Below are 27545 nucleotides of genomic sequence, written 5' to 3'. Positions count from 1 at the left end.
TTTATTTTTTTGAGCAGTGTACAATACAGGCGGCAAACAAAAGTGGAGCTTACCCATAATGAAACTATAATGTGTGTGTATAAATCACACAGTGTTCAGAAAAGGTTATAAAGACACTGTTAGTGTGGTGTTGACTGGATACCCCATTCACATCGCTCCGGCCAACTGACGTTTCTTCTCAGCAATCGATAGAGCAGTGGAATTAAATTCAGGGTGACGTCAGGGAAGGTGTGCCACTAGATGGCAGCAATGTGCTGTGAATGAGAATGTTTGGAAAATGTGGTAATTTTCTATCCTATCAGGCCTCCGTACTTGCATGTGGACTGGTCGGTCTGAAAGCGGTGTTGTGTGTTGACCGATTCTGAATGTGAGTTGCTAACGTTAGCTAATGTTGCACAAACAAATAATGATATTTTGTAAAATAACGTTTATGAAATGGTTGAGCGCCATCATTTTTACAAGTGCAATGCAATAGTCACCCTAGCTATATTTTACAGCCCATTATCAATTTACTCTGCAAACAGGGTTCTTCTTACAAGCTAGCAGGAGAGGCTAACTGAAATTAGCCATCTCATTCATCCATCATACTAGCTAACGTCAGTTTACAGTTAGTTAGCCAGCTATATGTAAACACAGATAATACGGCAAAGTTACTGGACAATTCTTATTTGGTTAATTCATGATTTTCATGTGGTGGTCTGTAGATACTAAAATGTTTCCTGCGGGACGTTACCTAAGTGATGCTGCTTTGTTATCTTCATAGGCAGTTCAGTCTAATCAAGTAGCTAACGTTACACAGCTAGCTAGCCAGCACATTCTGGACCTATGTAACAACCCATCTAACTAAACTAGTTATACGGGTAGCATGTAATTGGTTAAACCTGAATCTCAATCATATAGACATAACGATACATGTTTGTGGCCCTTGGATCTACTTCACATGCCCAGCTACTTGCTTACAGTATCAGACTACGAAGTGAAACTCTTCGCTTTCATGTTCTCTCAGCAAGATGGCAGAACAAACAACGTTGGACAGCCTGCTGGAAATGGGATTTGACAGAAACAGAGTGTAAGTAGCTAACTGAATTAATGTGGCTATTCTTCTACACACTAAAGATCATGATAAGATGATGTGATCAACTCTGATCCTGTCCATATTTCGTCTGCTTGCAGGGAAAAGGCTGTGGCACACACAGGAAACCAGGGCATAGAGCGGGCCATGGACTGGTAAGGCAACTGGTAGGGGCATTGGTGAGCTAGTCTCAGAGGCTTCTTCTTCCTCAGTTAAGTTATTCACATTGGATAACGGATTCGTGATGTCTCTCTTCTATCATGCGTCTTCCACAGGTTGATGGAACATGAGGTTGACCCAGACATTGACGAGCCCTATGTACCTCCTGTGGGGAACGTGCTTGGAGGAAGTGACCCACAACTGCCTAGTCCAGCAGCCCAACCCACAACACAGGGAGCAGACCCTGGTAAGTGGTAAATTGTCATGACAGCATATTGCAATATGGTTACTTATATTGTTATGATCTAGTTATAACTATGACTTCAACTTCCCATTACTGGTTAACATGGTTGTTGGTTTACATTGTCTTCTTGTCCCTCGACTCTTCTATGTCAACTCTACCTTTTAGCTACAGATGGTGGTGACCAGATGATCCATGACGGTGATACCAAACGACCAATGATAGAGGAGGAGAAACGTGAGCAGATAAAGAGGTCAGATAATTCACCACCACTGAGGTTCTGTTAACACAGTTATCTTATTCTGTCAGAAACTGGGGAAATGTCCTCTCAGGTTTGGTCAATAGATGTTACTCAGTAAGATGGAAGTATCAGGAAAAAGCAAGGCCTTCTGTTGGAAATACAAAGAGACGGCATACAATGAAACCTGTGTGTGTGTACCAGGCTAGAGGAGCTGATGCGGGTGAAGCAGGAGGAGCGGCGAGAGAGGGAGCGAGCGGAGGAGGTGGACAGGGAGAAGCAGAGGAGGAGGCAGGGCCAGGAGCTGCTGCAGGTCAAACAGAAACTGCAGGAGGATGAGATGAAGAAAATGGTGGACCTGCGCCGGAGAGAGAAGGACGGTGACAGAATGGCCAAGTAAGCCAAGATGTCAATGGGCTTGTTCAACATTTCAGCCAACATTGCAGGCGACTGCCGATTAACTGATCTACAGAATACCTTGCATATAAGTATTATTATTTGTAGGTCATTTAGTCAGTCACAATTTACCCACAATACATCACGGATGGATTTGATGCTCTCGACATGGCCAATGGCTGTTGTCTCAAAGCACATTGGAGGAGAGGATCCAAGGTCCCTCCCTCGAACCTCCTCCAATGAGCTTTGAGAAGAATTGAGGAAACAAGAATAGTTAGTAACGTTTTCAGACACAGCCAATAGTTACTTCTTCTAAACGGCTTAGTGCAAATAAGGTCTATTCCCACTCCACAACTCTTCTCTTTATCCAATGACTGCTCTCTCTCTCTCTCTCTCTCTCAGGCAGCGGGTGCGAGACAAGATAGCACGCGACAGAGAGGAGAGAGCACTTAAGGTACAGACTGCACCTACAGCATCTGACTCCTATGCTGAACTGTTGCTAAATAATGTCTCCATATCTTTCATAGAAAGAGTTGAACTCACTAACCCCTTCTACTCCTCTCTTCTCCCTCTCCAGTTTGGAGGCGGTTCTTCTAGTACAGCTCTAACCTCCCTTTCAGCAGAGGGCCCTCCCTCCTCTCCGCCCAGTCAGGGCCCGCCTCCCGCCAAGAAGGACTATAACGAGTGCAGAATCCAGGTAAGGGGCCATGGATGTCTACGGCCTAGTTCACATTCTGTTCACACTCACAACTGATGTACAACGCATTGAACACAACAGTTGTAATACAACAGATATGTTTGTTTGCTCAACAATCTTTACACAACCGTTGTTTGGTGTCTCAACAGTCAATAACGTTTATTCATTCATCCTTCTGTCCGCAGGTGCGTATGCTGGACGGCTCGGCGCTGACCTCCGTGTTCAAGGCCCAGGAGCCGCTGGCTGCCGTGCGTGTCTACATCCAGATGAATGGCGACGCCCCCGAGGGCCAGGACTTCACGCTGCTGTCCCCGTACCCCCGCCGCGTCTACACAGAGCTGGACATGGAGAAACCCCTACAGGAGCTGGGTGAGCAGACAGGATGATGCTTGTCTCCTTCATCCGCACTAATCTGAAAGGACTGGAGAGGTCAAAATCAGCCAAAGCCATATTGCTTTCTTCTATCCTGTGTTGTCAGATCAGTGCAGTTATAGAGGAATCTAATCTGAGATTGAAGGTGTGTTTCATTTGATACTGTTTCAACTGTTTTGTGTCATTGTTCAGGTTTGGTGCCTTCAGCTGTGCTGGTCATTGCCAAGAAATAAGGACCTGAAGTAAAACTATGCTTTATGAGCCAACACATCATGTATCACCCCAACAGGACAGAGATGAGGATGTCAACTATGGATTGGATCTCCTTCAACAAACACTTTGAACTTTAATCTGAATCTTCTGTAGCAACACAAAATGGATTACTTTATTGGTTCTCATGGGTCCTAAAGTTAGACCTGGCTCATGTTGACACTGACACTTTCCACTGCTTTGCAAGTTGTAGTTTTCCAAAGCTAAATCATTTTACAGTGGTGTTATTGCATACTCACTCAAACTTGAATAAAACTTACTTGGAGAGTAATGTGGTGGACTGAACATACTTTCCATAGAGAATGCAACAATTTAAAACTTACAGGAATAACCTGTTATTTTTTATGAAGCTCCAAATCAGCTTAACATATACCTTCTACATACAAGAAATCGTGTCATATCAAATTTCCAAGAATTCACATTAAGCACATTGTGCTTCACTGAAATGTTTTATTGAGCAATGTTAAAAGGGAAGATTAAAAAGTTACATTGTCAGACATTTTCAAAAACTGAGAGATAAAGGCAAAAGTCGTGGTGGTTTATGAGTGGATTTAGCCATACATTTAACAGTTTCCTACTCCTAAAGTTTTACCAAACATGAACCAAAACATGACCGATACTGTTGGTTTTGGACATTAGGTACAGCACAGCGTACATACACTTACTACTCCTTGCTTAGCCTCAGACCAGAGGCACTGGTACACCTGCATACAACAACATGGCTTCCCTATCTTATGTCTGGAGGACTCGACTGGGCAGAAACTTGAATGGCGATCCACAAGCATTGAATGAGGGGCAATAGATTGATCTTAACCTGCTCGTATACGAAAAGAGCTCTGACTTCACACTATAAAACACCATTATGTACATTAGGAAAAAAAGACTAGCCTATACTTCTGGAATGATGCAAGACTTTAAATAATACAGGACCTATGGAGAGAGACGGTTTTGCTTAAAGTGAAAGGGGCTGCATGTAGAATAGAATACAAAAATAGTTTATCATTAAAACAATGTACAAGAGCACATTTTCAAAGACCAAATGAGTAGTAGATGTCACAGGTCACACCCCTGTTCCTGATAAAAGATATGAGATGCATCCCTAATGGCACCCTATTCCCTACAAAGTGCACTACTTTTGACCGGAGCCCTATGGCCCCTAGACAAAGATCGTGCACTATATAGGGAATAAGGTGCCATTTGGGACACATCCATGGAGTTTAAACTGAGGTGGTGGTGAGTTCACTGAACACTGGGTCCTCAATGCTGAATCATCCTTGGTAACCTCTGCTGTCTGTTGGTGTCACATCATTTATCTTCCCCCTTAGCTGGGAGGGTAGTAACCCTGATTGTAGTTCCAGGGTTGCTGGTAGCCTCCGTATCCCCCATACTGTTGTTGCTGAAAGAGGAGAGGAACATCATTTAAAAAATGAAGGAACACCCCATCTCTAATCAACACTTTAGTGCAGGGGTATTCAAATCTTAACCAGAAGTAGTTTGGACCTCGTAGGGTTTCTGTTCTACCTGATAATTAATTGCACCCACCTGGTGTCTCAGGTCTAAATCAGTCCCTGATTAGAGGGGAAGAATGTAAGAAACACAGTGGAACTGTTTTCGAGGTCCAGATTTCGAGATCCAGGCTTTAGTCTCTAATATCTGGCTCAATTTCTAAAGACATTGACCATGTAAGAGTGTATGTAACCTATATTCATGTATCATAGTTTGTACAGTGTAACAATCTCTCATACCTGATACCAGCTTCCATATCCTCCGTAGCCTGCATGAGCCGCAGTCATGTCCCCACCCATCATGGGTGGAGGTGGTGTCGTCATGGGAACATGGGGCATTGAGGGAGGGGCCTGTGGTGGAGCGGGAACAGCGGAGCAGTCTTCTCCTTTACTCATCTTCTCTGGGTCCTCACTGTCTCTGCAGATCAATCAATACAACAACTACGTCAATAACCAAGCCATGAACAGTTTATCCATTTGCTTCTCCATAGTCGACTGTCACATCTCAATATGTTGAGTCACTACATCACACTATTTTATCGGTAATAAACCCTTGCATGATATTGACAGATATGCTATAAATCTCACCCATTCTCAGCCCCTCTCTTCTTGTTGCCGAGCTCTTTCAGCAGCTTCTGATGCTCCTCATAGACTGTTAGCACACTGCAGGCCAGAGGACAGCAGCAGTAACATTTAAAACATTATAAATTGCATTCCTACCATTTTCATTAAATTAAATGCCTTGAGATGTTTCTTTTTCTCTGGGTTCCTGATTGTATCTAAAAACAACAAACAATCCTGTGACCCCTGACCTTTGCACAGAGGTCCCATAGTCCTCAGCGTACTGCAGGCCCCTCTGGGAAAAGAGGATCTTGGTCCGTGGGGAGAGGGGTGCGGCCAGTGCCCGAGTCACACACTGCTGCACCCCCTCGGCCGACCCTCTGGGGTCACCAGACACCTCCAGCTCCAGCAGGTTCAGGTGCAGCTTCCCGTTATCCTGGGAAAGGGAGAGAGGATAGGTGGAGAGAAACAGAGGAAAGAGAGGGACAGAGAGTTATAACCTACTGCTTGGTCAAGAGATCTTCATCAAGAAAGAAAGGGAGATCTGGCATCAAACCATAAGTGATATTTTCTCTGAGGTTTCATGTAAAAGTTAGAGCAAGTGATCTTCTTCCCCTCTGTACTAAAAGCTTCTAGCTTTGTTATTCCCTTGATCAGGTATCTCCCTCAATCCCCCCTTCTCTCACCGGGCTAATCTCCAGCGCCTCATGCAGGACTCCCCTGGCCTTGCTGGGGTTCTTGCAGAGCTTCAACAGCAGCCGGGCCAGTTTGATAGAGTAGAACGCATGGAGGTGGGGAGTCTCTTTGGCCTGGGCCACAGCGTCCCTGAGCAGAGCTTCTGATTCATCTAGCTGGCCCGCCCGTCTCTCTAGCCCCGCCCTGCGCAGCCGGACCATGGTCAATCCTGGGATAGAGGTTTCCAGAGATTCTAGAACACGCCGTGCCTCTGTTAGATCACCTGGGAGGAGATGGAGGGGAGGAGGGCGTGAGTGGGCTACAACACTGGGTAATGGTGTCCTGTGTTTTTCATCTGACGTGTGTCTTCCTCTCTCACCATGCCTCTCCTCGAAGGTGGCCCACTGCAGGTGCATGGTGTGTTTGTGGGCCAGGTGGATCTCACAGGCTCGCCGGAACACTCCCCGCGCCTCGTCCAGACTCTGAGGTTCCAGGTACTGAACATACTGAGAAACATACATACAGTATACATTAGTTACACTGACATACAAACACGTTACTGACACACACACCCCTGCAGCCCGTCTTTACCTTGGTCCAGAACTCCTCGTAGAGAGCGCAGGCGATCAGACAGCGCTCAAACAGGATTCGTACCCTCCGGTCTCCCCCGGCAACAATCCCACTGCTCTTTGACCCCTCCTCCTTTTCCTCCTCTTCCTGGCCCTCCATGGCCTCTGGTTCTGTCTCGGTCTTCACCTCCTTTTCATCCCCCCCTCCCAGCTGGGTGAGCTCCCAGTCCAGGTAGGAGTGCCAGGCCCTCAGCTGGGTCCGGTCCAGAGGCTTCACGTGGAAATACGGACGCTTGATCTGGAATGAAGGGAGGAATGGGAACAGAAGGGAAGATAAGTCAATGTTTCCAACCAATGAAAGTGTCACACTTCAATCATAGCTTCTGAGTTGCACATAGAAGGGATGAGTGTGTGTGTGTCTGTCAGAGGTAACTCACAGCTTCCTCAAAGTTCCACCTCTTCCTGACCTCTCCCTCCAGGTCCTGGTACACCTTCTCCCTGCGAGCCAATAGGAGTTCTCGCATCTTCGGAATCAGCTCTTCCTGATTGGGTGAACCGTAACATGACAGTTTTGATGACAGACTTTTAAATCAGTTTAACAGAGTTAGATCGTATACTGTAACCTCACTCCACAGCTTAAAATGTCTCCACTATCTGCTATTTTGGCAGCATCTGACACTCATTTTAAATATTTATCCAACACTAGCAAGGATTTGTCATTTTTAAACCACCTCTGTAGGTTCCTTCTCTTCCCCAGGTGGTAACTCATCTTCCCCCTCAGCCAGCTCAGACTTCTCAGTCTTGTGGCTCTGTTTAGATTCCTCAAGAAACCCCTCATACTCCTCTGCTGAGAGGACGTCCTTGGGCGCATGGGCATTAAGATGAGTCTTGAATCTGTAAGAGAGAGAGAGAGAGGAGGGATGGAGAGAGTGGATAAGATTCACCAGGTCAGCAAATATGAGGTCCCGATTAAGAAGTGAGCTTGATAATCATCCAATTATCAAAATCTAGAATTTAATCCAATGTTAAAATGTCATAGTTTTGACTGATTTGAAGCGCTACTGTTTCTGAATGTGTATAGTCTCACTTCTCATAGTGGCTGCTGTACAGCTGAGTGGGGATTCTGAGGACTCTGTCGTAGACTCCAGTGGCAGCCTTCATGTCTCCCTGCTCCTTCTCCCACTCGATGTACAGCTCCCACAGACGGTCAGAGTGGAAGTCCAGTCCTGCTGCCACCACCGCCTCCTCAAATGCACTGGGGAGAATAGACAAGGGACAAGGATCAGTCAATCAGATTTATATAAAAATAGTTGTTTAAACATTAAGCTTTTGAATGAGAATAAGTACTGAATTAAAAAATGTGGAGTGTTCTGGCTAGTGTTGAATGTAAAGATGACAAAAGAAGTAAACAAATGTGTATAAGTGTGACACTGACTTTAAGAGTGTATGAGTGTGTACCTGCGAATGCGCTGAGAGGACTCTGGCAGGTTCATGTTGAGCGTGCCCAGTAGCAGGTTAATGTAGTGGATCCACAAATCTACGCTCAGAGGGATGGCCTTCAGACCCTGAACACATACCTGGAACAACACAAAAACATTATGAAGGAATCACATCACTTAGATCATTTCCTAGTGCCAAAGACTTTCAAAAAATGTAGCACTGCAGTGTGTGCTCTTTGTTTAGTCAATGGCTATTAAACATAGCAGATGCTGGTTATTAAACAACTAATTGACCGACATCGGTTCAATTACTGTAATTCCATTTAGTAGAGCAAGGGATAGAGACAGTTCATGAAAGAATACCTGATCTACTTTGAAAAACTAGTAAAATAATTGTCAGACAGCTCTGCAGCATACTTAGGCAGGTTAGCCTAGCTAAATAGGATGACTAAAGACAGTACAGTATGGGGAGCACAGAGATAACATTAGATGGTTGTCTGGCTGGCTGGCTGCTACTGCCTGAGCAGAGATCAGTTGATGACTAAGGAATTAACAATTATAAAGTCATCAAATAAAAGTAAGTAATTTTAAATGAAATATTTTATTATTTCATAGTAATTTCCTATTTTTCTATGTGGACCTGACAGAGACAATGGAATATTTTAAATGTTTTGGCAATTGAATGTTCACTATTTTTGGCTTTGGAATTTCCATTAAATAGGTATTTCATAATGCATTTAATGTAAAAAATAATAATAATCGAAACAGAAATCGAAAACAGTGATTTTGGTATATATATAATCAAACCAAAACGACCTAAAAAAAAGCACTAATCGCTCAGCACTAGAAGACACACATCCATGTCACTCTTCTTCATCATACCTCCTGAGCTTTGTTGGTGTAGCCTGCACGTCGCTCCAAGTCGGCAAACTTCTTCCAATATCCGTAGCACAGGGGGTAACGCGCCAGAAAGGCAACCAGCGCTCGACGTGATGCTGTCATGTGACTCTGGGGACCATTAGAACTCTGGGTTAGCTGCAAATTCACTAAGGAACAATGAGTTTAGTTGTCAGTTTAGTTTAAATCATTATTGTTGTGAAGTGTTGGTTTCCACTTCAACACTGCATTCCTTAACAACAGTAATATGGTTAGCTATGAATGTATTATTCACGCAGAAGAGCTTTGGTTGTATGTCAAAATGCCAATAGGAATCTTGTCTGTCCCCTCACCTCTTGCTCACTGTACTGCAGCAGGTCAGTCCAGCTAGAGAAGTCCTGTGGATTGTCATGGGCCAGTTTCCAGAGTCGGTCAAAGTCCACCGGCAACTCTCCGTCCTCTTCCTCCTCATTCTCCACCAGAGGCATGTTGTATGCTGTCGCAGCTGCTGCTTCTGAAGCCTCTTCTCCACCATTCTCCTCTGATGCCTCTTCCATCTCCGTTGGAGGTTGGACAGCCTCCATGGCTTCCGGAGCTATCAAATGAGAAATTGAGAAAGTTACACAGGGAAGAAAATTGTTTTATCTATAACACAAAGAAATGGCAGGCCTGCTCGATAACGCATAAGCAGATGTCATTTACAGATGAAATGTAGATTAATGCCATTATATGGGGAATTCCAGTCACTGATGGTATTTGTAGCCATTCATTCATTCATTAGGATTTATAGATACTACACACAGATCATGACGTCGGCAATGTCAACAAATGGCATAAACTGCTGAAATTCAGCAGGGCAACTGCGATTTATGTCTGCATCTACAGTAGTTAGATTAGATTAATATACTATAACAAAATAACCAGCCTGGTAAGTACTAGCTAGTTCATTTACTCTGGTACTAACTAGGAGAAAGCCTATTTTTGTTTCGCCAGTTTGCGCAACATAAATTAATGTTAGCCATGTCGGCTAGTTAGAAAGCTAGCCATCGTTTCACATGCGTCGTTGCGACTGCTAGCTGACATGTGAAGTTACAAACGACTATGCATATGATCTCTGCGTTACTCCTGAATAACTTCGTCAATATATTTGTATTATTTAATGCTTTTACAACCTGAAGGATCCTCCATTAGCCCGTTGCTGCTCAGGTCTTCTAAATCCGAGCCTTCGGCCGCCATGATTGAAAATGCCAAAAATTACGTCACTCCCATGCGACAAGTACCTTCTGCAAGAGGTCGTCACTAGTTACCACATCCACAAAGTTATAAACCCCGCCTATTTCTAAACCAAACCCTATTTCTCTTCTTAAAAAATGTGATTTAAATCTAACCTTAACCCTGACCTTAACCACCTTGCTAACCTTATGCCTAACCATAACCTTAAATTAAGACCAAAAATATGTTTTTTTCATTATCGTTTACGATATAGCCCATTTTGACTTTGTGGCTGTGGTAACTAGTCGGCATAAAAACGTTGGTCCGTGCTATCTGGGATCCCTGGGACGGCTATACCTCCCATTACTCCATTGAAGTTGACGTTTAAAATGGTTAAGGTAAGGGTTAAGGTTAGGGTAGGTGTTAAAGTTACGGCAAACGTTGGCTAGCAAAGCTCAAGACGTCTACAACAGAAGGCTACTGAGCGGAGCCCTGCTTATTATAATGGCTGGAATGTTATCAAACACTTGGAAACTGTGTTTAATGTGTTCGATACAATTCCATTTATTCATTTCCAGCCAGTACTATGAGCCCGTCCTCCCTAATTAAGGTGCCACCGGCCACCTGTAGAGAAACAAGTCATCGGTCTAACGGTCGTCTCCCGTCGAACTGCACATGTGCAGGCCGTCAAATCAAACGCACTCCTTCGATATAAAGTTGTTTTAGACAGAAATGAAAACGTGTCAGTTTGTCACTTTCACGAGGTTGGAGTAATAACATGTTCAACTACATAATTGGCTCTTATCTAGGTTGTGCCTTTAGATTGAGAAAATTAACTAAGGAATAATTTTTCACTTCTCTCATTGACTTCTCAAACCCCGGCATGGTCTGTTTTGGTATATTTTGCAAACGTTCAGCGTTGATTTAGGGTCAGTTTCGACATATATTTCACAGACAGTATTCATAGGAAAAAGATAAGCGGACCCTGATCAGTGACTTTTCTTAAAAATGGCTGGTATTATCGTAGTCCAAACTCGTATTCTGTACAGACACAATTGTAAAGAAAAGATTTAGGTTTACACAATATCTTTCTTTGGTACAACAAAACAAAGACATTTGATTGGGAATGTACAGTTACTTTATTACCACCCCTATCTACGTAAGCCGCATTAATTAATATAATTAAAAACAACAATGCCCTCTCACATTTGGTCAAGTTTATTTTAACTTGGTCTGCCATCTTATCACATACAACGGGCCTCCTTGCTTCCCGGTTCCAACACCTAAGAACACACTTCCGGAGAATGTTGCAGTAAGATTTTAATCCTCAACCACAAAATAATCAAGAAAAACTCTTCAAAATGCTTTATCACCAAGGACAGTAGGGAACACAACAACCCCAAAAATATGCTTTCATCAACCATGACCGGTCCCTTGTCTCCAGAGAATTCACAGCATATTTGTAAACTAACTACATTTCTATATCTCTAATTATTTATCCCCCCCCCCCTTTTCTTAGTCACATTTAGACAAATTTGATCAACAATGTAAAGAGCATATGACACTCTGAAGACACTGGACCGTGACCGTGTACCCCAACCCACAATCTAACCCCAATGCCTGACCCTAACTGCTTTAGGTTCAATCTGGACAAAAAGCTCTCAGCGTCCTCTCTTCAAGTGCATTTGAAAATCAAGTAAACAAATTGAACATAGACAAGTCAGAACAGAAACATGTTATTAGGATGAATTTCCAAAAGTCAGTGGTTCTAACCCCTGAATAATTCCAATATGAGCAAACTTAAAAAGCCAAATCCCCTTCCATTAAGTTGTTACTGACCATGTGTTTCATGTCTTTTACCACCAGTACATTAAAACATGACATAGTAATGACTGATGTAAGTACACACAATCTGATCAGAAACTAATTCGGGGACAAACTAAGGAGGAATGAGTAACCTTAAATTAGGGATATTAGCGATAAGACTCAATACACCTTATGGCAATAAGAAGAGAAATGCACATGACATTTACAGATGGTCTTTGATCAGTGCAGCATTGTTGCTTGGTGGAGCGTTTAAAATAAAACCTGAATAGAAAGTAGCACGAGTTGAAAGTAAAATGGAGCGATTTGGCTTTCCTGTTGATTGCTCTTCAGTAATTACAAGGGGTAATGGAATGAAAACTTGAAATAAATCATTTAAAGTCATAAAACATGGCCATATGGAATTATTATTAAATACTAACTACACTACAGCCTCTGTCTGAATGTCTTAATTTTGTTGTCAGCAAACTTATTCAATGATCTCTTACATCTAAAGCATACTTGACGGAAAACCAACAAAAAAAAAAATCATCCATCGGACTTGAATGTCTTTGAGTACTCTCAAACATTCACTACAACATCATCATGGTTTGAACTGTGAATAATTTTTCCCTAAATGCAACTAACAAACAATAATCTACCTGGTAACCCTTCAGTAAGTTGACCAACTGTCAGTTTGACTGAATGCAAGATGGACATGGAAGAGACGCGGTTCAGATCTACAGGCAGTGTTTGTTTGCAAGCTTGTTATGGAACATTGTGTGTTTGGATAGTCCTGTATCCCCTGTCTAGTCTGTGTACCACATTAGAGCAGTCCTTCCAATATCTTGCTTGGTGCATTACGATTGCAACCCGTGTCCACTCAGTCCCTCCATCTCTCTCCTTTCCTGTTCAGTCGTCATCCTCCCCCTTTTTCATCTCCTTGGTTACTGAAGCACCACAGTCCAGTCCACCCCTGCGTTGACGCCCGGCTTGCGAAGTGTTAACACTGACATGGAGGCATCGAACTCAAACTCCAGCAGACTCTCCTTACCATCTACAGAGAGAAAGACATCAGAATAGATCAATAACAGTCATTTGAGACTGACCTGCCATTATACACACAGTAATCAATATACACAAAGAATGACACTAGTTTACTCCAATTGGGGAAGGGGTGGTGGGGTTAGAAAGTAATGAAGGGAAATTTTATTTTAAAAAGGATGTGTGTGTGTGTGTGTATGGATGTATGTATATATACACAGTATCTCACAAAAGTGAGTACACCCCTCACATTTTTGTAAATATTTGAGTATAATCTTTTCATGTGACAACACTGAAGAAATGACAATTTGCTACAATGTAAAGTAGTGAGTGTACAGCTTGTATAACAGTGTAAATTTGCTGTCCCCTCAAAATAACACAACCCACAGCCATTAAATGTCTAAACCGCTGGCAACAAAAGTGAGTACACCCCTAAGTGAAAATGTCCAAATTGGGCCCAAAGTGTCAATATTTTGTGTGGCCACCATCATTTTCCAGCACTGCCTTAACCCTCTTGGGCATGGAGTTCACCAGAGCTTCACAGGTTGCCACTGGAGTCCTCTTCCACTCCTCCATGACGACATCATGGAGCTGGTGGATGTTAGAGACTTTGCACTCCTCCACCTTCCGTTTGAGGATGCCCCACAGATAGGGTTTAGGTCTGGAGACATGCTTGGCCAGTCCATCACCTTTACCCTCAGCTTCTTTAGCAAGGCAGTGGTCGTCTTGGAGGTGTGTTTGGGGTCGTTATCCTGTTGGAATAGTGCCCTGCGGCCCAGTCTCCGAAGGGAGGGGATCATGCTCTGCTTCAGTATGTCACAGTACATGTTGGCATTCATGGTTCCCTCAATGAACTGTAGCTCCCCAGTGCCAGCAGCACTCATGCAGCCCCAGACCATGACACTCCCACCACCATGCTTGACTGTAGGCAAGACACACTTGTCTTTGTACTCCTCACCTGGTTGCCGCCACACGCTTGACACCATCTGAACCAAATAAGTTTCTTGGTCTCATCAGACCACAGGACATGGTTCCAGTAATCCATGTCCTTAGTCTGCTTGTCTTCAGCAAACTCTTTGCAGGCTTTCTCGTGCATCATCTTTAGAAAAGGCATCCTTCTGGGACGACAGCCATGCAGACCAATTTGATGCAGTGCGCGGCGTATGGTCTGAGCACTGACAGGCTGACCCCCGACCCCTTCAACCTCTGCAGCAATGCTGGCAGCACTCATACGTCTATTTCCCAAAGACAACCTCTGGATATGACGCTGAGCATGTGCACTCAACTTCTTTGGTCGACCAAGGCAAGGCCTGTTCTGAGTGGAACCTGTCCTGTTAAACCGCTGTATGGTCTTGGCCACTGTGCTGCAGCTCAGTTTCAGGGTCTTGGCAATCTTCTTATAGCCCAGGACATCTTTATGTAGAGCAACAATTCTTTTTTCAGATCCTCAGAGTTCTTTGCCATGAGGTACCATGTTGAACTTCCAGTGACCAGTATGAGAGTGTGAGAGCGATGACACCAAATTTAACACACCTGCTCCCCATTCACACCTGAGACCTTGTAAAACTAACGAGTCACATGACACCGGGGAGGGAAAATGGCTAATTGGGTCCAATTATGACATTTTCACTTAGGGGTGTACTCACTTTTGTTGCCAGCGGTTTAGACAATGGCTGTGTGTTGTGTTATTTTGAGGGGACAGCAAATTTACACTGTTATACAAGCTGTACACTCACTACTTTATATTGTAGCAAAGTGTAATTTCTTCAGTGTTGTCACATGAAAAGATACTCAAATATTTACAAAAATGTGAGGGGTGTACTCACTTTTGTGAGATACTGTGTATATATACATACATCCATACACACACACACACTTGTGATATATATATATATATACACACACACACATATACACACACATACATATGTATATGTATATTTGCGAGAAAAAAAACCATATGGGGGATTGGAAGTGATGCAGACAATTACATTGATGGAAGTTAAAATCTATCTGAAATATTAAAGCTGATCTACCCCCTAAAAAAATACAATAATAATTAAAAAAAAAATTAAATGACAGTTTTATCGCCCAACTGTTTCTGTCTCATAATTGCCTACTTGGGTGTGAAAACAGGAAACATTCAAACACACAATGACTTACTGGCATCTTAACTAATCCATAGAACTAATAAGACAGTGGGAAAAACTCACCAGGAGTCTTTAGAGTGACCTTGCTGGGCTTACTGGCCCCCAATATGACAATCTTCTCAATCCATGAGGGAGTGGTGAACTGGGAACCAGGGGCCAGGTTCCTGCAGGGAGAGAGAGGGAATTCAGAGTTACACTCACCATAGACAAAAAGCAAGGAGAGTAACAACGAATGTAAACATTATGTGAGAGAAATGATCTGACAGACCTGGAGGACAGGGCGTTATTGGCAAAGGAAAGTCTTCTGTGGATGAACTGCTTCTGTTTGTCAAAGTTGAAGGTGTGGCCGTCGTCTATGTAGAGCTCACCCTGGGCAAATCTCTAACGGACATAAAATATGAAAATGTTAAAAGGTCAAATCCTGAATCCCACTTCTCATGCTGCAGAAATCCATCCAAATGGGGGACACAGTATAAGTGACAAGGTGTGTGTTTGTGTTACCTTGGGGCTGAGGGCAACGAATAAGGTGTAGGGGTCGTGTTCCATGCAGGATGATGACCTTCGAACCCGGGCCTTCCTGGGGATAATGGAACCACCGCGCTGGAATACCGGAATCTGGGAACGAGAGAGTCAGACAGGGAGTGTCTTTCCAAGCTTACACAATTCTCTCAACAGAACTTAATATGGTCTTAACTGTATGTGACTGTTTAAATAAGCATTTAGCCCCCTGAGCATGAGTGTGTTGTAGAGTTTCTTACAGAGCTCATGGTGACAGGGATATAGAGGTTCTGGGCTCCGTTGTGTTTCTGGAACGTGTGGACGTCAAACCAGACCTGAAGGACACAGAACAGAGCAGTTAGGAGAGGGTTTCAAATAGACGGCTGACATACCCTACACAATACTTATAATAGTAACATAACGTTATGACAGTTCCTGAGAGAGACTCACCTCTCCTTTTCCAGGCAGATAGGCAGTAACACCCCTGGCCCCCTCCTCAGTCACGGGGTGCACCAGCAGATCTTTCCCTGAACCAGCAGGATAGGTGGAATGTGACTCAGTCATGGTATCAGTCATAAAAGGTAAGCAAATACAGGAATATCTATTGACACTGAGCTATACTAGGGAATAACACGATCTCGCTCACCAAGCAGGAACTGGTCATCCATGGAGAACGTGGCCGTATCCTGAGGATACTCCACCCACAGGGGTCTCATGACGGGCTGGCCAGAGTGGTGGGCGTGGTAGAACAGCTGGTACCAGTAGGGCAGGAGGGCGTAGCGCTGGCGGACAGCCTCCCTGATCAGAGCCGTGTTCTCGGGCCCAAACAGCCAGGGCTCCCTGCGGGGGGTGTCCAGATGGGCATGGGCCCGGAAGAAGGGCTGGTACGCTCCCGTCTGGTACCAGCGCACCAGGAGCTCAGTACTGGGAGACTTGAAGAAGCCACCAACATCAGCTAGGAGAGGGGGAGAGAGGAGGAGGATGAGCAGTGGTACAGAGATAACCATTTACAATGTGGTGGGGTGTAAAGAAACAGGTAATGAACCATAATAATGTCATGTAAACAAGTAGTGTAAACAAGCAGATAACCCCAACATAAAATGTTGCTAAATATTTCCAATGTATTAATTTCTAAGCTGTGGCTTTTAGTGGAGAGGAAAACAGGGGTGTTAGCTAAGACTGAGTCAGACTCACCTCCACAGAAAGAGACACCAACTAGGCCCAGGCTGAGACACATGGGGATGGAGATCTTCAGATGGTCCCACTCAGCAGCGTTATCACCTGTCCACACAGCACCGTAGCGCTGGGAGCCAGCGAAGAAGGCTCTGGTCAGGACAAATGGCCTCTCCACTCCCCCTGAACGTTCAATCAGACCCTCTGCTGTGGCCCTTTGCTGAGGGAGAGAGCAGAGGTGGTTACTGCAAGTAGCAAAGCTCAGTAGAAACATTAACAGTCATTTCTTCAAGAAAAAGTATTGAGGTAATAACCTGGAGATCCTACTACTACAGAGGAAGGCCTACTGGATATCCTATCTAAAAACACTGACCCCTAGTGGTCTGAATATTGACTTTGATCTCAGGGCCTTCCTATGAACAATACTTCTTGCTTCTTTATGAACAAGTCTTATAAATGAATATATTCTTTCTACAGCTTATCAGCGTACACTCAATATGTTCCCCCTGTTGATGATGCTTATTATGCATTATGGTTGAACAAAAATATTACATGTAACAAAAATGTAATTAAATTGGAAACAATTAAATATATATATAGATATGAAATTAAATTAAACAATAATGTATGTTGATGCTAATATTATGTACAATATCTAATGATGTTTCCATATGATAACAACAGCCTAATATATTCTATATGCTGGAAACTATCGTATTTTAACAGTTTCACTCAATTCATTCTAATCAATCTAATTATTATGACACACCCCTCTCTATTGTCATTGGTTGCACTAATTCTCTACATAACCTGGTTCAAGCTTTCATGACGTCACCCTGAAGAAGGCACAGTGATGCCGAAACGTTGGTGTTTTACCCAATAAATTATCTTCTGTATAGCCCCCTACCTTGTCACAACACAACTAATTGGCTCACATGCATTAAGAAGGAAAGAAATACTACAAATTAACTTTTAACAAGGCACACCTGTTAATTGAAATGCATTCCAGGTGACTACCTCATGAAGCTGGTTGAGAGAATGTCAAGAGTGTGCAAAGCTGTCATCAAGGCAAAGGGTGGCTATTTGAAGAATCTCAAATATAAAATATATTTAGATTTGTTTAACACTTTTTTGGTTCCTAAATGATTCCATATGTGTTATTTAATATTTTTGACGTCTTCACTATTATTCTACAACATAGAATAAGAAAAATATAGAAGAAAAACCCTTGAATGAGTAGGTGTGTCCAAACTTGACTGGTTATGTATGTATGTATGTATGTATGTATGTATGTATGTATGTATGTATGTATGTATGTATGTATGTATATTAGTGTGCAACTATTTATTTTTTAAGAAAAAGTCTACCATTGCCCCAGTTCTAGTGAAGATGTGGCACACACTCACTCACCACGTAGAGTCCGTAGAGGTTGTGGAGGTCACGGTTCTCCCATTTCCCGTGCAAGGCATCTTTATGCATGGTGACCTCTGGTCCGTTAAACACTGAAGGCTCGTTCATATCGTTCCAAGTATACATGTTCTCCATGGAACCCTGAGATCAGAGACGGGAATGAGATACAGTGGGGGAAAAAAAGTATTTAGTCAGCCACCAATTGTGCAAGTTCTCCCACTTAAAAATATGAGAGAGGCCTGTAATTTTCATCATAGGTACACGTCAACTATGACAGACAAAATGAGAAGAAAATATCCAGAAAATCACATTGTAGGATTATTAATGAATTTATTTGCAAATTATGGTGGAAAATAAGTATTTGATCAATAACAAAAGTTTCTCAATACTTTGTTATATACCCTTTGTTGGCAATGACACAGGTCAAATGTTTTCTGTAAGTCTTCACAAGGTTTTCACACACTGTTGCTGGTATTTTGGCCCATTCCTCCATGCAGATCTCCTCTAGAGCAGTGATGTTTTGGGGCTGTCGCTGGGCAACACGGACTTTCAACTCCCTCCAAATATTTTCTATGGGGTTGAGATCTGGAGACTGGCTAGGCCACTCCAGGACCTTGAAATCCTTCTTACGAAGCCACTCCTTCGTTGCCCGGGCGGTGTGTTTGGGATCATTGTCATGCTGAAAGACCCAGCCACGTTTCATCTTCAATGCCCTTGCTGATGGAAGGAGGTTTTCACTCAAAATCTCACGATACATGGCCCCATTCATTCTTTCCTTTACACGGATCAGTCGTCCTGGTCCCTTTGCAGAAAAACAGCCCCAAAGCATGATGTTTCCACCCCCATGCTTCACAGTAGGTATGGTGTTCTTTGGATGCAACTCAGCATTCTTTGTCCTCCAAACACAACAAGTTGAGTTTTTACCAAAAAGTTCTATTTTGGTTTCATCTGACCATATGACATTCTCCCAATCCTCTTCTGGATCATCCAAATGCACTCTAGCTTAAGCAGGGGGACACGTCTGGCACTGCAGGATTTGAGTCCCTGGCGGCGTAGTGTGTTACTGATGGTAGGCTTTGTTACTTTGGTCCCAGCTCTCTGCAGGTCATTCACTAGGTCCCCCCGAGTGGTTCTGGGATTTTTGCTCACCGTTCTTGTGATCATTTTGACCCCACGGGGTGAGATCTTGCGTGGAGCCCCAGATCGAGGGAGATTATCAGTGGTCTTGTATGTCTTCCATTTCCTAATAATTGCTCCCACAGTTGATTTCTTCAAACCAAGCTGCTTACCTATTGCAGATTCAGTCTTCCCAGCCTGGTGCAGGTCTACAATTTTGTTTCTGGTGTCCTTTGACAGCTCTTTGGTCTTGGCCATAGTGGAGTTTGGAGTGTGACTGTTTGAGGTTGTGGACAGGTGTCTTTTATACTGATAACAAGTTCAAACAGGTGCCATTAATACAGGTAACGAGTGGAGGACAGGGGAGCCTCTTAAATAAGTTGTTACAGGTCTGTGAGAGCCAGAAATCTTGCTTGTTTGTAGGTGACCAAATACTTATTTTCCACCATAATTTTCAAATAAATTCATTAAAAATCCTACAATGTGATTTTCTGGATTTTTATTTCTCAATTTGTCTGTCATAGTTGACGTGTACCTATGATGAAAATTACAGGCCTCTCTCATCTTTTTAAGTGGGAGAACTTACACAATTGTTGGCTGACTAAATACTTTTTTTCCCCACTGTATTTGAGCAACAGCTTTGATGGCAAAAGTCAAACCCGGGCAGAAGGGACTTACCTCATACTGATCGTAGGCAAACATACTGGCCCACCAAGCTCTCATCTCAGGGTTGGTAAAGTCTGGGTAACCAGAATTACCTAGAATAGAAAGAGGAAAGATTAGAGATGTTGAATACTTGCAATGTGTTTTTCTGTAATTAATTTCCTTCACTTTCTTTGATTGTGGATCAGACTAATTTCCCCATCCCTTACCAGGCCAGCACCAGCCCTCGTAGTCTCCACCATCTTTGTTTTTGACGTAGAAGCCTTTGGAGCGGATCTCATTGTGGATCTTGTAGTTGCTGTCCACCTTGATGTGGGGGTCCACAATGGTCACCATCTAATGGTACAGGGGGGAACATGAGGGAGAAGGAAAATAGCAAAACTGAGATGAGACAACTTGTCAACGTGTCACAGAACCTTTTACTTTTTTCATTCTTCAGCCTTTTATCCAGTCAAGTCCCAATAAGACAGAAACGTCTTCTACAAGGGAGCCCTGGCCAGACAGCTGTAACACATGAATGTGCTCACCTTGCGTCTCTTGTCTACCAGACCCTGCAGCATGTCTTTGGGCTGGGGGAACTTGTGAGGGTCCCAGGTGAAGTAACGCTTGCCGTCCGTGTGCTCTATGTCCAGCCAGATGAAGTCGTAGGGGATGTCATGCTCGTCGAAGCCCTGGTCCACCGCCGCCACATCCTCCTGGTCATTGTAGTTCCAGCGGCACTGGTGGTAAGCCAGTGAAGAGAGAGGAGGGAACGCCTGGGTACCTGGAGGGGAGCGAGAGCTGGGTGGTCATATACAGATAGTTGTATTATGAGGGACCATGGTGGCAGGCCAGCGCAGACAGGGGAGGGAAGGCCTGGGTACCTAAGCCTATATGCAATGGCACAAGGCCTGGGGAGGATGTCAGGTTCTCTGACATTTCAAATGGGACAAAAAAAATATTCTGTTATGTTTGGAGGAAAAAGGTGGTGGCTTGCAAGCCGAAGAACACCATCCCAACCGTGAAGCACGGGGGTGGCAGCATCATGCTGTGGGGGTGCTTTGCTGCAGGAGGGACTGGTGCACTTCACAAAATAGATGGCATCATGAGGAAGGAAAATTATGTGGATATATTGAAGCAACATCTCAAGACATCAGTCAGGAAGTTAAAGCTTGGTCGCAAATGGGTCTTCCAAATGGACAATGACCCCAAACATACTTCCAAAGTTGAGGCAAAATGGCTTAAGGACAACAAAGTCAAGGTATTGGAGTGGCCATCACAAAGCCCTGACCTCAATCCTATAGAAAATATGTGGGCAGAAATGAAAAAGCGTGTGCGAGCAAGGAGGCCTACAAACCTGACTCAGTTACACAAGCTCTGTCAGGAGGAATGGGCCAAAATTCAACCAACTTATTGTGGGAAGCTTGTGGAAGGCTACCTGAAACGTTTGACCCAAGTTAAACAATTGACAGGCAATGCTACCAAATACTAATTGAGTGTATGTAAACTTCTGACCCACTGGGAATGTGATGAAATAGCTGAAATAAATAATTCTCTATTATTATTATGACATTTCACATTCTTAAAATAAAAGTGGTGATCCTAACACAAGGGAAGGCATTTTTACTAGGATTAAATGTCAGGAATTATGAAAAACTGAGTTTAAATGTATATGGCTAAGGTGTATGTAAACTTCCGACTTCAACTGTACATTGCCGGAAGCAAACAGTCTGCCTAGAGAGACTAGGTGTGTGAGGGTGATATGAGTGAAGTGGCACGATCTGCGACACTAACCTCTACAGGGACTTAGAAAATAGACTGGTGAACTGCAAAAGTGGACTGGGAATATGAACTGGGTTTCTGTAGTGGGAGTCTGACCTGTGAGTGAGGCATACTGGGAGAAGACGTCAGTGGGAGTGGGTCCCAGCATGATGAAGACGTCGATGATGCCGCTCTCTGAGATCCAACGCACGTCTGTCTGTGGCGTCTCACTGGAGCCCTGAACGTAGTCCAGCATTTGGCCAAACACTGTCTGCACAACCAGAGAGAACCAGCGTAGGGGTAAGAGGGTGCGTGTTCTCTCTGACAGTACCCTTCAATGTCTATATACAGGGTGGCTCAGAGGTGTGAGTCTCAGTGGGAACCTGGAGAAAAAGGATTGACTGACTAACTGTGTGTGTGTGTGTCTTACCTTGCCGGCGGTGTTGGAGCTGATGTCCACCCAGGTCTCAGCAGCGTTGAGCCAGAAGATGCCCATGGTGCGCTGTGCACTATGGGACAGCATGACAGGGATGGCACCGTACAAGGCCATGGGGTTGAACACCTCATACTGGAACACGTCTAGGTTAAACAACCGGTACGGATCCCCTCCACTGGAAAATGCATACGTATATATTATTGTACTGTCATATAGTTGGTCATTTCGTGTAATTAAAAAATCTTCAACCCACAACGTTGAAAATAAAATGCATACACAAACAGAGCGTATAAGGATGTCTTGCACCCTCAGAAAATACATACGCTAGAAAACCATCTGAAAACATGCAGTAGTCTTAGTTAACTACTGTCTCAATGAACCAATGTCATGGCCAATGTCAGTGTCACTCACTCAGTGGTTTTGAGTTTGAGGCTGTCTGCGTGTTCTGGGATGCCATAGACGTTCTCCACCCCTGGCAGAGAGAAGTCCAGACTGATGGAGGAAGGGCCTAAGAGAGAGAACAGCCAATCAGGATATATTTAAAAACCAAATCAACACTGACTGGTCACTGTGACTAAAGCAAGTCATAAAACTCATCCAATCATAAAATAATATCTCCAGGAGATGAGCGGTGAGGACCCAGGATCAGAATACCAAGTCTTCAACTGCAAGCCGCCTCTTTCACCTGTCAATTGAAATTACGGGTCCACAGAAAAGTGTCCGTACCATTGGGTTTGCTGTCTTTGTGCGATTTGAATGTTTCCTCCCACATTCCATCTTCCACTTTCTCATCCTCCTTTACAGTCTAGGAAGGAAGGAACAAACAATGGTGGAGACAGATGGAAATAATTGGAGAATAGCATTGTTGTGGAGAGAGAGAAAATGGGGAAATCAACAGAAAGGGGTTTGATTTCAGCCCATTGGCAAAGGCAGTAATGGTACAATAGAAAGCAGTGTTACAAAACCCTTTAACTGCATCTCTTGTTCAGTTCAATGATCCTAAATCAGAAGCCTGGGGGAAACCTTGGTTACAGTGTTACCTCTCCCTCCCTCACACCCTCACACACCTCCTCCTCCTCTCCTCCTGCCGGTTCGTTGGCAGCATCAGTTTCTTCTTTCTTCTCAGTTCCTTCTGGGTCTACCTGACTGTGGGGGAGAGAGAGAAATGTCACCAAAACAGACTGAGTAAATACAAATCCCAATAGGTACAAGAAGCACACAGGGAAGAGGGAACATAAATAAGGAAAATCATTATGACCCCACACAGCCTTCTCACTAGAATGAAAATAGAGTTAGTGTCAAACTACTTCACCCTCTAAGATTTCACTCTAATGACAAGGGGGAACAAGAGGAGAACAATTCCCTACCTTGTGGTTATTTTGAGCTAAACACCAAGAGACTCCCCCCAAATACTACCAGTACCCTGCATTACACACATACCTCCTCCTACAGCACACACTGACCAGCACAAACAAGCCTTGAGAAAGATAGATTTTGGTCTACTCAGTACTATGGGATTAGACTACGCAGCCTCTACATATAACATGACTGTTGGGGTCAACGGAGTGGTGAAAAGGCTGTACCATGAAGACGTTTGAAGTAAAAAATAAAAAATAAAAATAAAAAGTGTGGGAGGAAAAAGGCGTGTGAACTACTCTGAAGACGGGTAAAGAGCAAACCAAATGGTAGTGAGCCTAGAACTGGCTTTCATGCCTAGACAGGAAAATAAGTCACCACATCCTTGAGCCATTTGGGCATGTCATTTTTGGATGTCTAAACTTGTATAACTCAACTCCATACTCCTACATTGCCAGCACAGACAAACGCAAACCTACAAAGCTGAAGGAATTTACCTAGAGAATACCCACTTGATGTTTTCCCACATGTTATTAACTTTGCTTTTTATCTTATAGGAGATGCTGAAAGGTAGAAGAGAAGAACGGAACAGAATGGAAGAAAATAATGATGAAATGGAGAAACAATACCAAGCAGTGAAAAAGCAAGAAAACAAACAAAGAAACATGTATAAAGATCATCAAGGACATCAACCACCCGAGCCACGGCCTGTTCACCCCGCTATCATCCAGAAGGCGAGGTCAATACAGGTGCATCAAAGCTGGGACCGAGAGAATGAAAAACAGCTTCTATCTCAAGGCCATCAGGCTGTTAAATAGCCATCACTAGCACATTAGAGGCTGCTGCTGCCTATTGAAATCACTGGCCACATTAAGAAATGGAACACTAGTCACTTTAATAATGTTTACATATCTTGCACTACTCATCTCATATGTATATACTGTATTCTATAATATTCTACTGTATCTTCGTCCATGCCGCTCTGTCATGGCTTGTCCATATATGTATATATTATTCAATTCCATTCCTTACTAGATTTGTGTGTATTGGGTATATGTTGTGAAATTGTTAGATATTACTTGATAGATACTAATGCACTGTCGGAGCTAGAAGCACAAGCATTTCACTACACCCACAATAATATCTGCTAAACACGTGAATGTGACAAATAAAATGAGGGATATGGGTGTGTATGGGTGTCACTCACGTATCCTTGCGGATCCGGAGGTGCTCGAAGGCCAGCAGGCCACGGGAGTTAAGTGACAGAAGAACCTCCCGCCCCTCCATGATGTCCAATCGGAACGGCTTAGCGCTGACGATCAGCCGCTGAGAGTCTGCCCCCAAAGACAGAACCACCCCGTTCTCATCCTGAGACAGGAGAGACAAACTGAGGAAGAAGAGGGAGAGCGAGAGAACGAGATGAGTGTGAAAGAGATAAAATAATGGGTGGAAACAATAAGGCAACAGAAAACACACAAATAATGTACATGAAATTATTCTGTGTATCTTGTCTCCACTGTCCATTCACACAGATGTATTCTCTCTTGGTGCTGGAGGCTATAACATTATCAACAAATCTAAGCCACTTCCTGAGAGCCAGGCCATGTATTTACTGCATGCCCTCAGGTAGTGTTTTCCTGCTTCCTCCACTAGCCTCCACTAACTAAATTTCCTTTTAACTCTGTCCTAACCAATTATTTAATTCTCCCCATCCACATGGCTCAATGTCACCCATCACCCACCCGCTACTCCAGATGGCTGCCTGTGAGACTTACGGCTCTGTGGGAGGGTCGTTGATGAGCACATCGGGGACCTCAAAACGAGGCTTCAACGGCTTCAACTCATTTATCTTCACCCTGGTCATGTTGCCCTGGAGACGATAGAGCTCAAGCAGCAGACGCACCTGAGGGAGCGGGGGAGAGAGGGAGGGGTAGAATGAGGGCTAAAAAATACAAGAGACCAGGACCCAAAGGGGTTTTAACACACCTGTTAATATATGTATAGATGTACAATAACATATTACATCATCTGTGAATTAAAGTCTGTGTGTATGTGTGTGTGTGTAACAAACCTTGTTGTTGTCATTGATGAGCTGCAGTGTGAGTTTGGTGTTGGTGAGCTCCAGGGTCTCCAGCAGGGCTCTGTACGGGGACTGGCCAGGCTTCAACGCTTGCTGACGCCTGAGTGCACAAACACACATCGAGTTAACACAAACCCTGATAAACATGTTGTGTGGATGTAGAAGTACATATTGTGAACACTGGACCATAAGTGAGGAAGAGAATGGGGGTAGACTTGTTGAGGGCTTACACATTACCTATCAGTCACTTAGACACTGACCGTACACAATCAATGAGAGTAGACTATGTCTATGATGCTGCAAAGTGCTGTAGCTGCGTATCGTCCAGGACTTACTTGCAGAAGGCACTCTGGTCACAGGTTTTGAAGTTCCCCCGGTCCACCGCCCAGGTCCCACTGAGGCAGACAGCCAGCCACAACACTAACAGAGGCCCCATCCTGAGAGGGCAGAAGAGAGAAACAGAAAATGGGAAGTAAATGTTAAGAGAATGAAATACTTCATACGTTCAGCTCTGTAATGTTACAGTGATAGATAATGATGCTGACAACGAGTCATAAACGCCTCGACCAGTGTTTCCCAACTCCTCGAGTACCCCCAACAGCACACATTTCTGTTGTGCCCCCAGACAAGCAGTCCTGATTCTACTTGTCAACTAATCATCAAGCCCTTGACAAGTTTAATCAAGTGTTTTTGTCTGGGGCTACAACAAAAATGTATGCTGTACTCAAGGATCAAAGTTGGGCAACACTGGCCTAGACGGTGAAATGTATGTGGAAATGTACACTAAAATTGACTTTAACCAAGTTATACTTCCTCAAAAAACGTTAATAAAAAATGGCACTTGCTGAAATGACAACCGGAAGCAGCCTATCCTGTTGATTAACCTCGTCTAAAATGTTTATAATGAATCACTAACGTTACAGCTAGCTATATATGTTAATTGGTTAGTATGTATGGGTAATAGAAAGCCCATCTTTGGAAAAATATTATCTGGCTAGCATGGCTCCTTGTCGTGATTTGGGCTAGCTGCCTCGCGCTGTCCTAAAATGCTGGAAGATCTCTTCAGCTGGCCAGTTAGCTAGCTAACTGCTAACGTCGATTTGGTCCTGTCAAATCTAACTAGTTAGGCAACACCGGTCGCAGGCTAGCTAAATCCTCGTCCTAATACAAAATGTAGGACACAAAAGACAGATACGAACATATATTTCACCGTTCGAAATAGTTAGCGTACCCATGTACGTCCATCATCTAGCTAGTTAGATCATCCTGAAAGGTTAGCTGCTTAGAGCTCTCATACCGAGCGCTATTTCAATTCAAGAGGGCTCGCGCTTATTCCTATGACTGCTGCTAGCTAGAGACAGTAAAACGATAACTCGACCAATCTACTCCCGGATATACAAGCTAATCACTGTGCATGCGAAATATTTTTCGAAACCACTAGTTAAATGCATAATTTAACCACCGAAATGCTTTGTCTTACCTTCCGAAGGCGGCCATCTTGGTTTAGTTCCAACCTTGGCCCAGCCCCGTTTCACGTCGAACTAACAAATATAGTGGAGAGTAACAATATTTTTTTTGCAGTCTTTAAATGTAGGACAAAATTCGACATTGGTGGATTATTTTCAATATTTATTGATTATATATACAATTCTCATCGTCAATTACATTCGAAACTATTATTTTGTATTTATGATTCTTCCGGAAGTTGTCCACCCGGTATATTCCGCTCCTTGTATTTCTTTATCCTCTTAAACACGGACACGTCAGCTCGAGGTGGTCAGTTCTGGAGCAATC

General features: G+C 43.6%; 3 protein-coding genes across 9 annotated transcripts; 1 reads left to right on the top strand and 2 right to left on the bottom strand.

Moving 5' to 3' along the window:
- The first annotated feature begins 310 nt into the window (after window positions 1–310).
- On the top strand, window positions 311–3714 carry LOC311104678 (UBX domain-containing protein 1-like). 5 transcript variants are annotated; one of them, XM_084146552.1, is made up of 10 exons: window positions 311–367; window positions 1007–1069; window positions 1174–1227; window positions 1348–1478; window positions 1641–1725; window positions 1915–2106; window positions 2509–2560; window positions 2684–2803; window positions 2989–3172; window positions 3368–3714. In XM_084146552.1, the coding sequence occupies exons 2-10, from the start codon at window positions 1011–1013 to the stop codon at window positions 3406–3408; spliced, it is 918 nt and encodes a 305-aa protein (XP_084002678.1). In that variant the 5' UTR covers window positions 311–367; window positions 1007–1010; the 3' UTR covers window positions 3409–3714. The 5 variants fall into 5 exon arrangements, with proteins under 5 accessions (XP_084002678.1, XP_084002680.1, XP_084002679.1 ...); XM_084146554.1 differs by having other exon boundaries at window positions 969–1069; XM_084146553.1 differs by having other exon boundaries at window positions 312–367; window positions 963–1069.
- A 161-nt stretch (window positions 3715–3875) lies between these two features.
- Window positions 3876–10371, bottom strand: LOC311104845 (pre-mRNA-processing factor 39-like). Of its 3 annotated transcripts, XR_014610191.1 has the most exons (15): window positions 10243–10331; window positions 9424–9665; window positions 9077–9202; window positions 8214–8332; window positions 7843–8010; window positions 7487–7649; window positions 7193–7297; window positions 6778–7053; window positions 6566–6692; window positions 6198–6469; window positions 5763–5947; window positions 5539–5613; window positions 5191–5368; window positions 4652–4841; window positions 3876–4555 (listed from the first exon to the last, which is right to left on the bottom strand). XR_014610191.1 is itself a non-coding variant. In XM_084146782.1 (14 exons), the coding sequence occupies exons 1-14, from the start codon at window positions 10304–10306 to the stop codon at window positions 4767–4769; spliced, it is 2175 nt and encodes a 724-aa protein (XP_084002908.1). In that variant the 5' UTR covers window positions 10307–10371; the 3' UTR covers window positions 3876–4766. The 3 variants fall into 3 exon arrangements, 2 of the variants coding, with proteins under 2 accessions (XP_084002908.1, XP_084002909.1); XM_084146782.1 differs by having other exon boundaries at window positions 3876–4841; window positions 10243–10371; XM_084146783.1 differs by having other exon boundaries at window positions 3876–4841; window positions 10234–10294.
- A 1113-nt stretch (window positions 10372–11484) lies between these two features.
- On the bottom strand, window positions 11485–27292 carry LOC311104767 (neutral alpha-glucosidase AB-like). Its single transcript, XM_084146669.1, has 22 exons — window positions 27232–27292; window positions 26087–26188; window positions 25743–25851; window positions 25447–25574; window positions 24879–25058; window positions 23383–23461; window positions 23042–23120; window positions 22727–22823; window positions 22310–22490; window positions 21997–22150; window positions 20667–20902; window positions 20349–20475; window positions 20155–20234; window positions 18361–18501; window positions 16972–17170; window positions 16424–16732; window positions 16228–16304; window positions 16038–16112; window positions 15781–15894; window positions 15548–15660; window positions 15343–15443; window positions 11485–13142 (listed from the first exon to the last, which is right to left on the bottom strand). Exons 1-22 carry the CDS (start codon window positions 27246–27248, stop codon window positions 13033–13035), a joined length of 2808 nt encoding a protein of 935 aa, XP_084002795.1. The 5' UTR covers window positions 27249–27292; the 3' UTR covers window positions 11485–13032.
- Between the last annotated feature and the right edge of the window lie 253 nt (window positions 27293–27545).

Source organism: Coregonus lavaretus (assembly GCF_964263955.1).
Source record: "Coregonus lavaretus genome assembly, chromosome: 29".
In the NCBI taxonomy this organism is placed as follows: domain Eukaryota; kingdom Metazoa; phylum Chordata; class Actinopteri; order Salmoniformes; family Salmonidae; genus Coregonus; species Coregonus lavaretus.
This window is presented reverse-complemented; position numbering and strand designations above follow the sequence as displayed.

Excerpts from the sequence above, each read along its gene's own strand:
- LOC311104845 (XM_084146782.1), bottom strand. The coding sequence starts at position 10,306 with ATGGCGGCCGAAGGCTCGGATTTAGAAGACCTGAGCAGCAACGGGCTA. Across the intron at positions 7,298-7,486 it reads AAGAGAAGGAACCTACAGAG|GAAGAGCTGATTCCGAAGAT; the intron begins GTGGTTTAAAAA and ends TCACCCAATCAG. Across the intron at positions 6,470-6,565 it reads CACCTTCGAGGAGAGGCATG|GTGATCTAACAGAGGCACGG; the intron begins GTGAGAGAGGAA and ends ATCTCCTCCCAG.
- LOC311104678 (XM_084146552.1), top strand. The coding sequence starts at position 1,011 with ATGGCAGAACAAACAACGTTGGACAGCCTGCTGGAAATGGGATTTGAC. Across the intron at positions 1,228-1,347 it reads ATAGAGCGGGCCATGGACTG|GTTGATGGAACATGAGGTTG; the intron begins GTAAGGCAACTG and ends CGTCTTCCACAG. Across the intron at positions 2,804-2,988 it reads ATAACGAGTGCAGAATCCAG|GTGCGTATGCTGGACGGCTC; the intron begins GTAAGGGGCCAT and ends TTCTGTCCGCAG.
- LOC311104767 (XM_084146669.1), bottom strand. Across the intron at positions 25,852-26,086 it reads GACCAGAGTGCCTTCTGCAA|GCGTCAGCAAGCGTTGAAGC; the intron begins GTAAGTCCTGGA and ends TTGTGCACTCAG. Across the intron at positions 25,575-25,742 it reads TCATCAATGACAACAACAAG|GTGCGTCTGCTGCTTGAGCT; the intron begins GTTTGTTACACA and ends CCGCTCCCTCAG.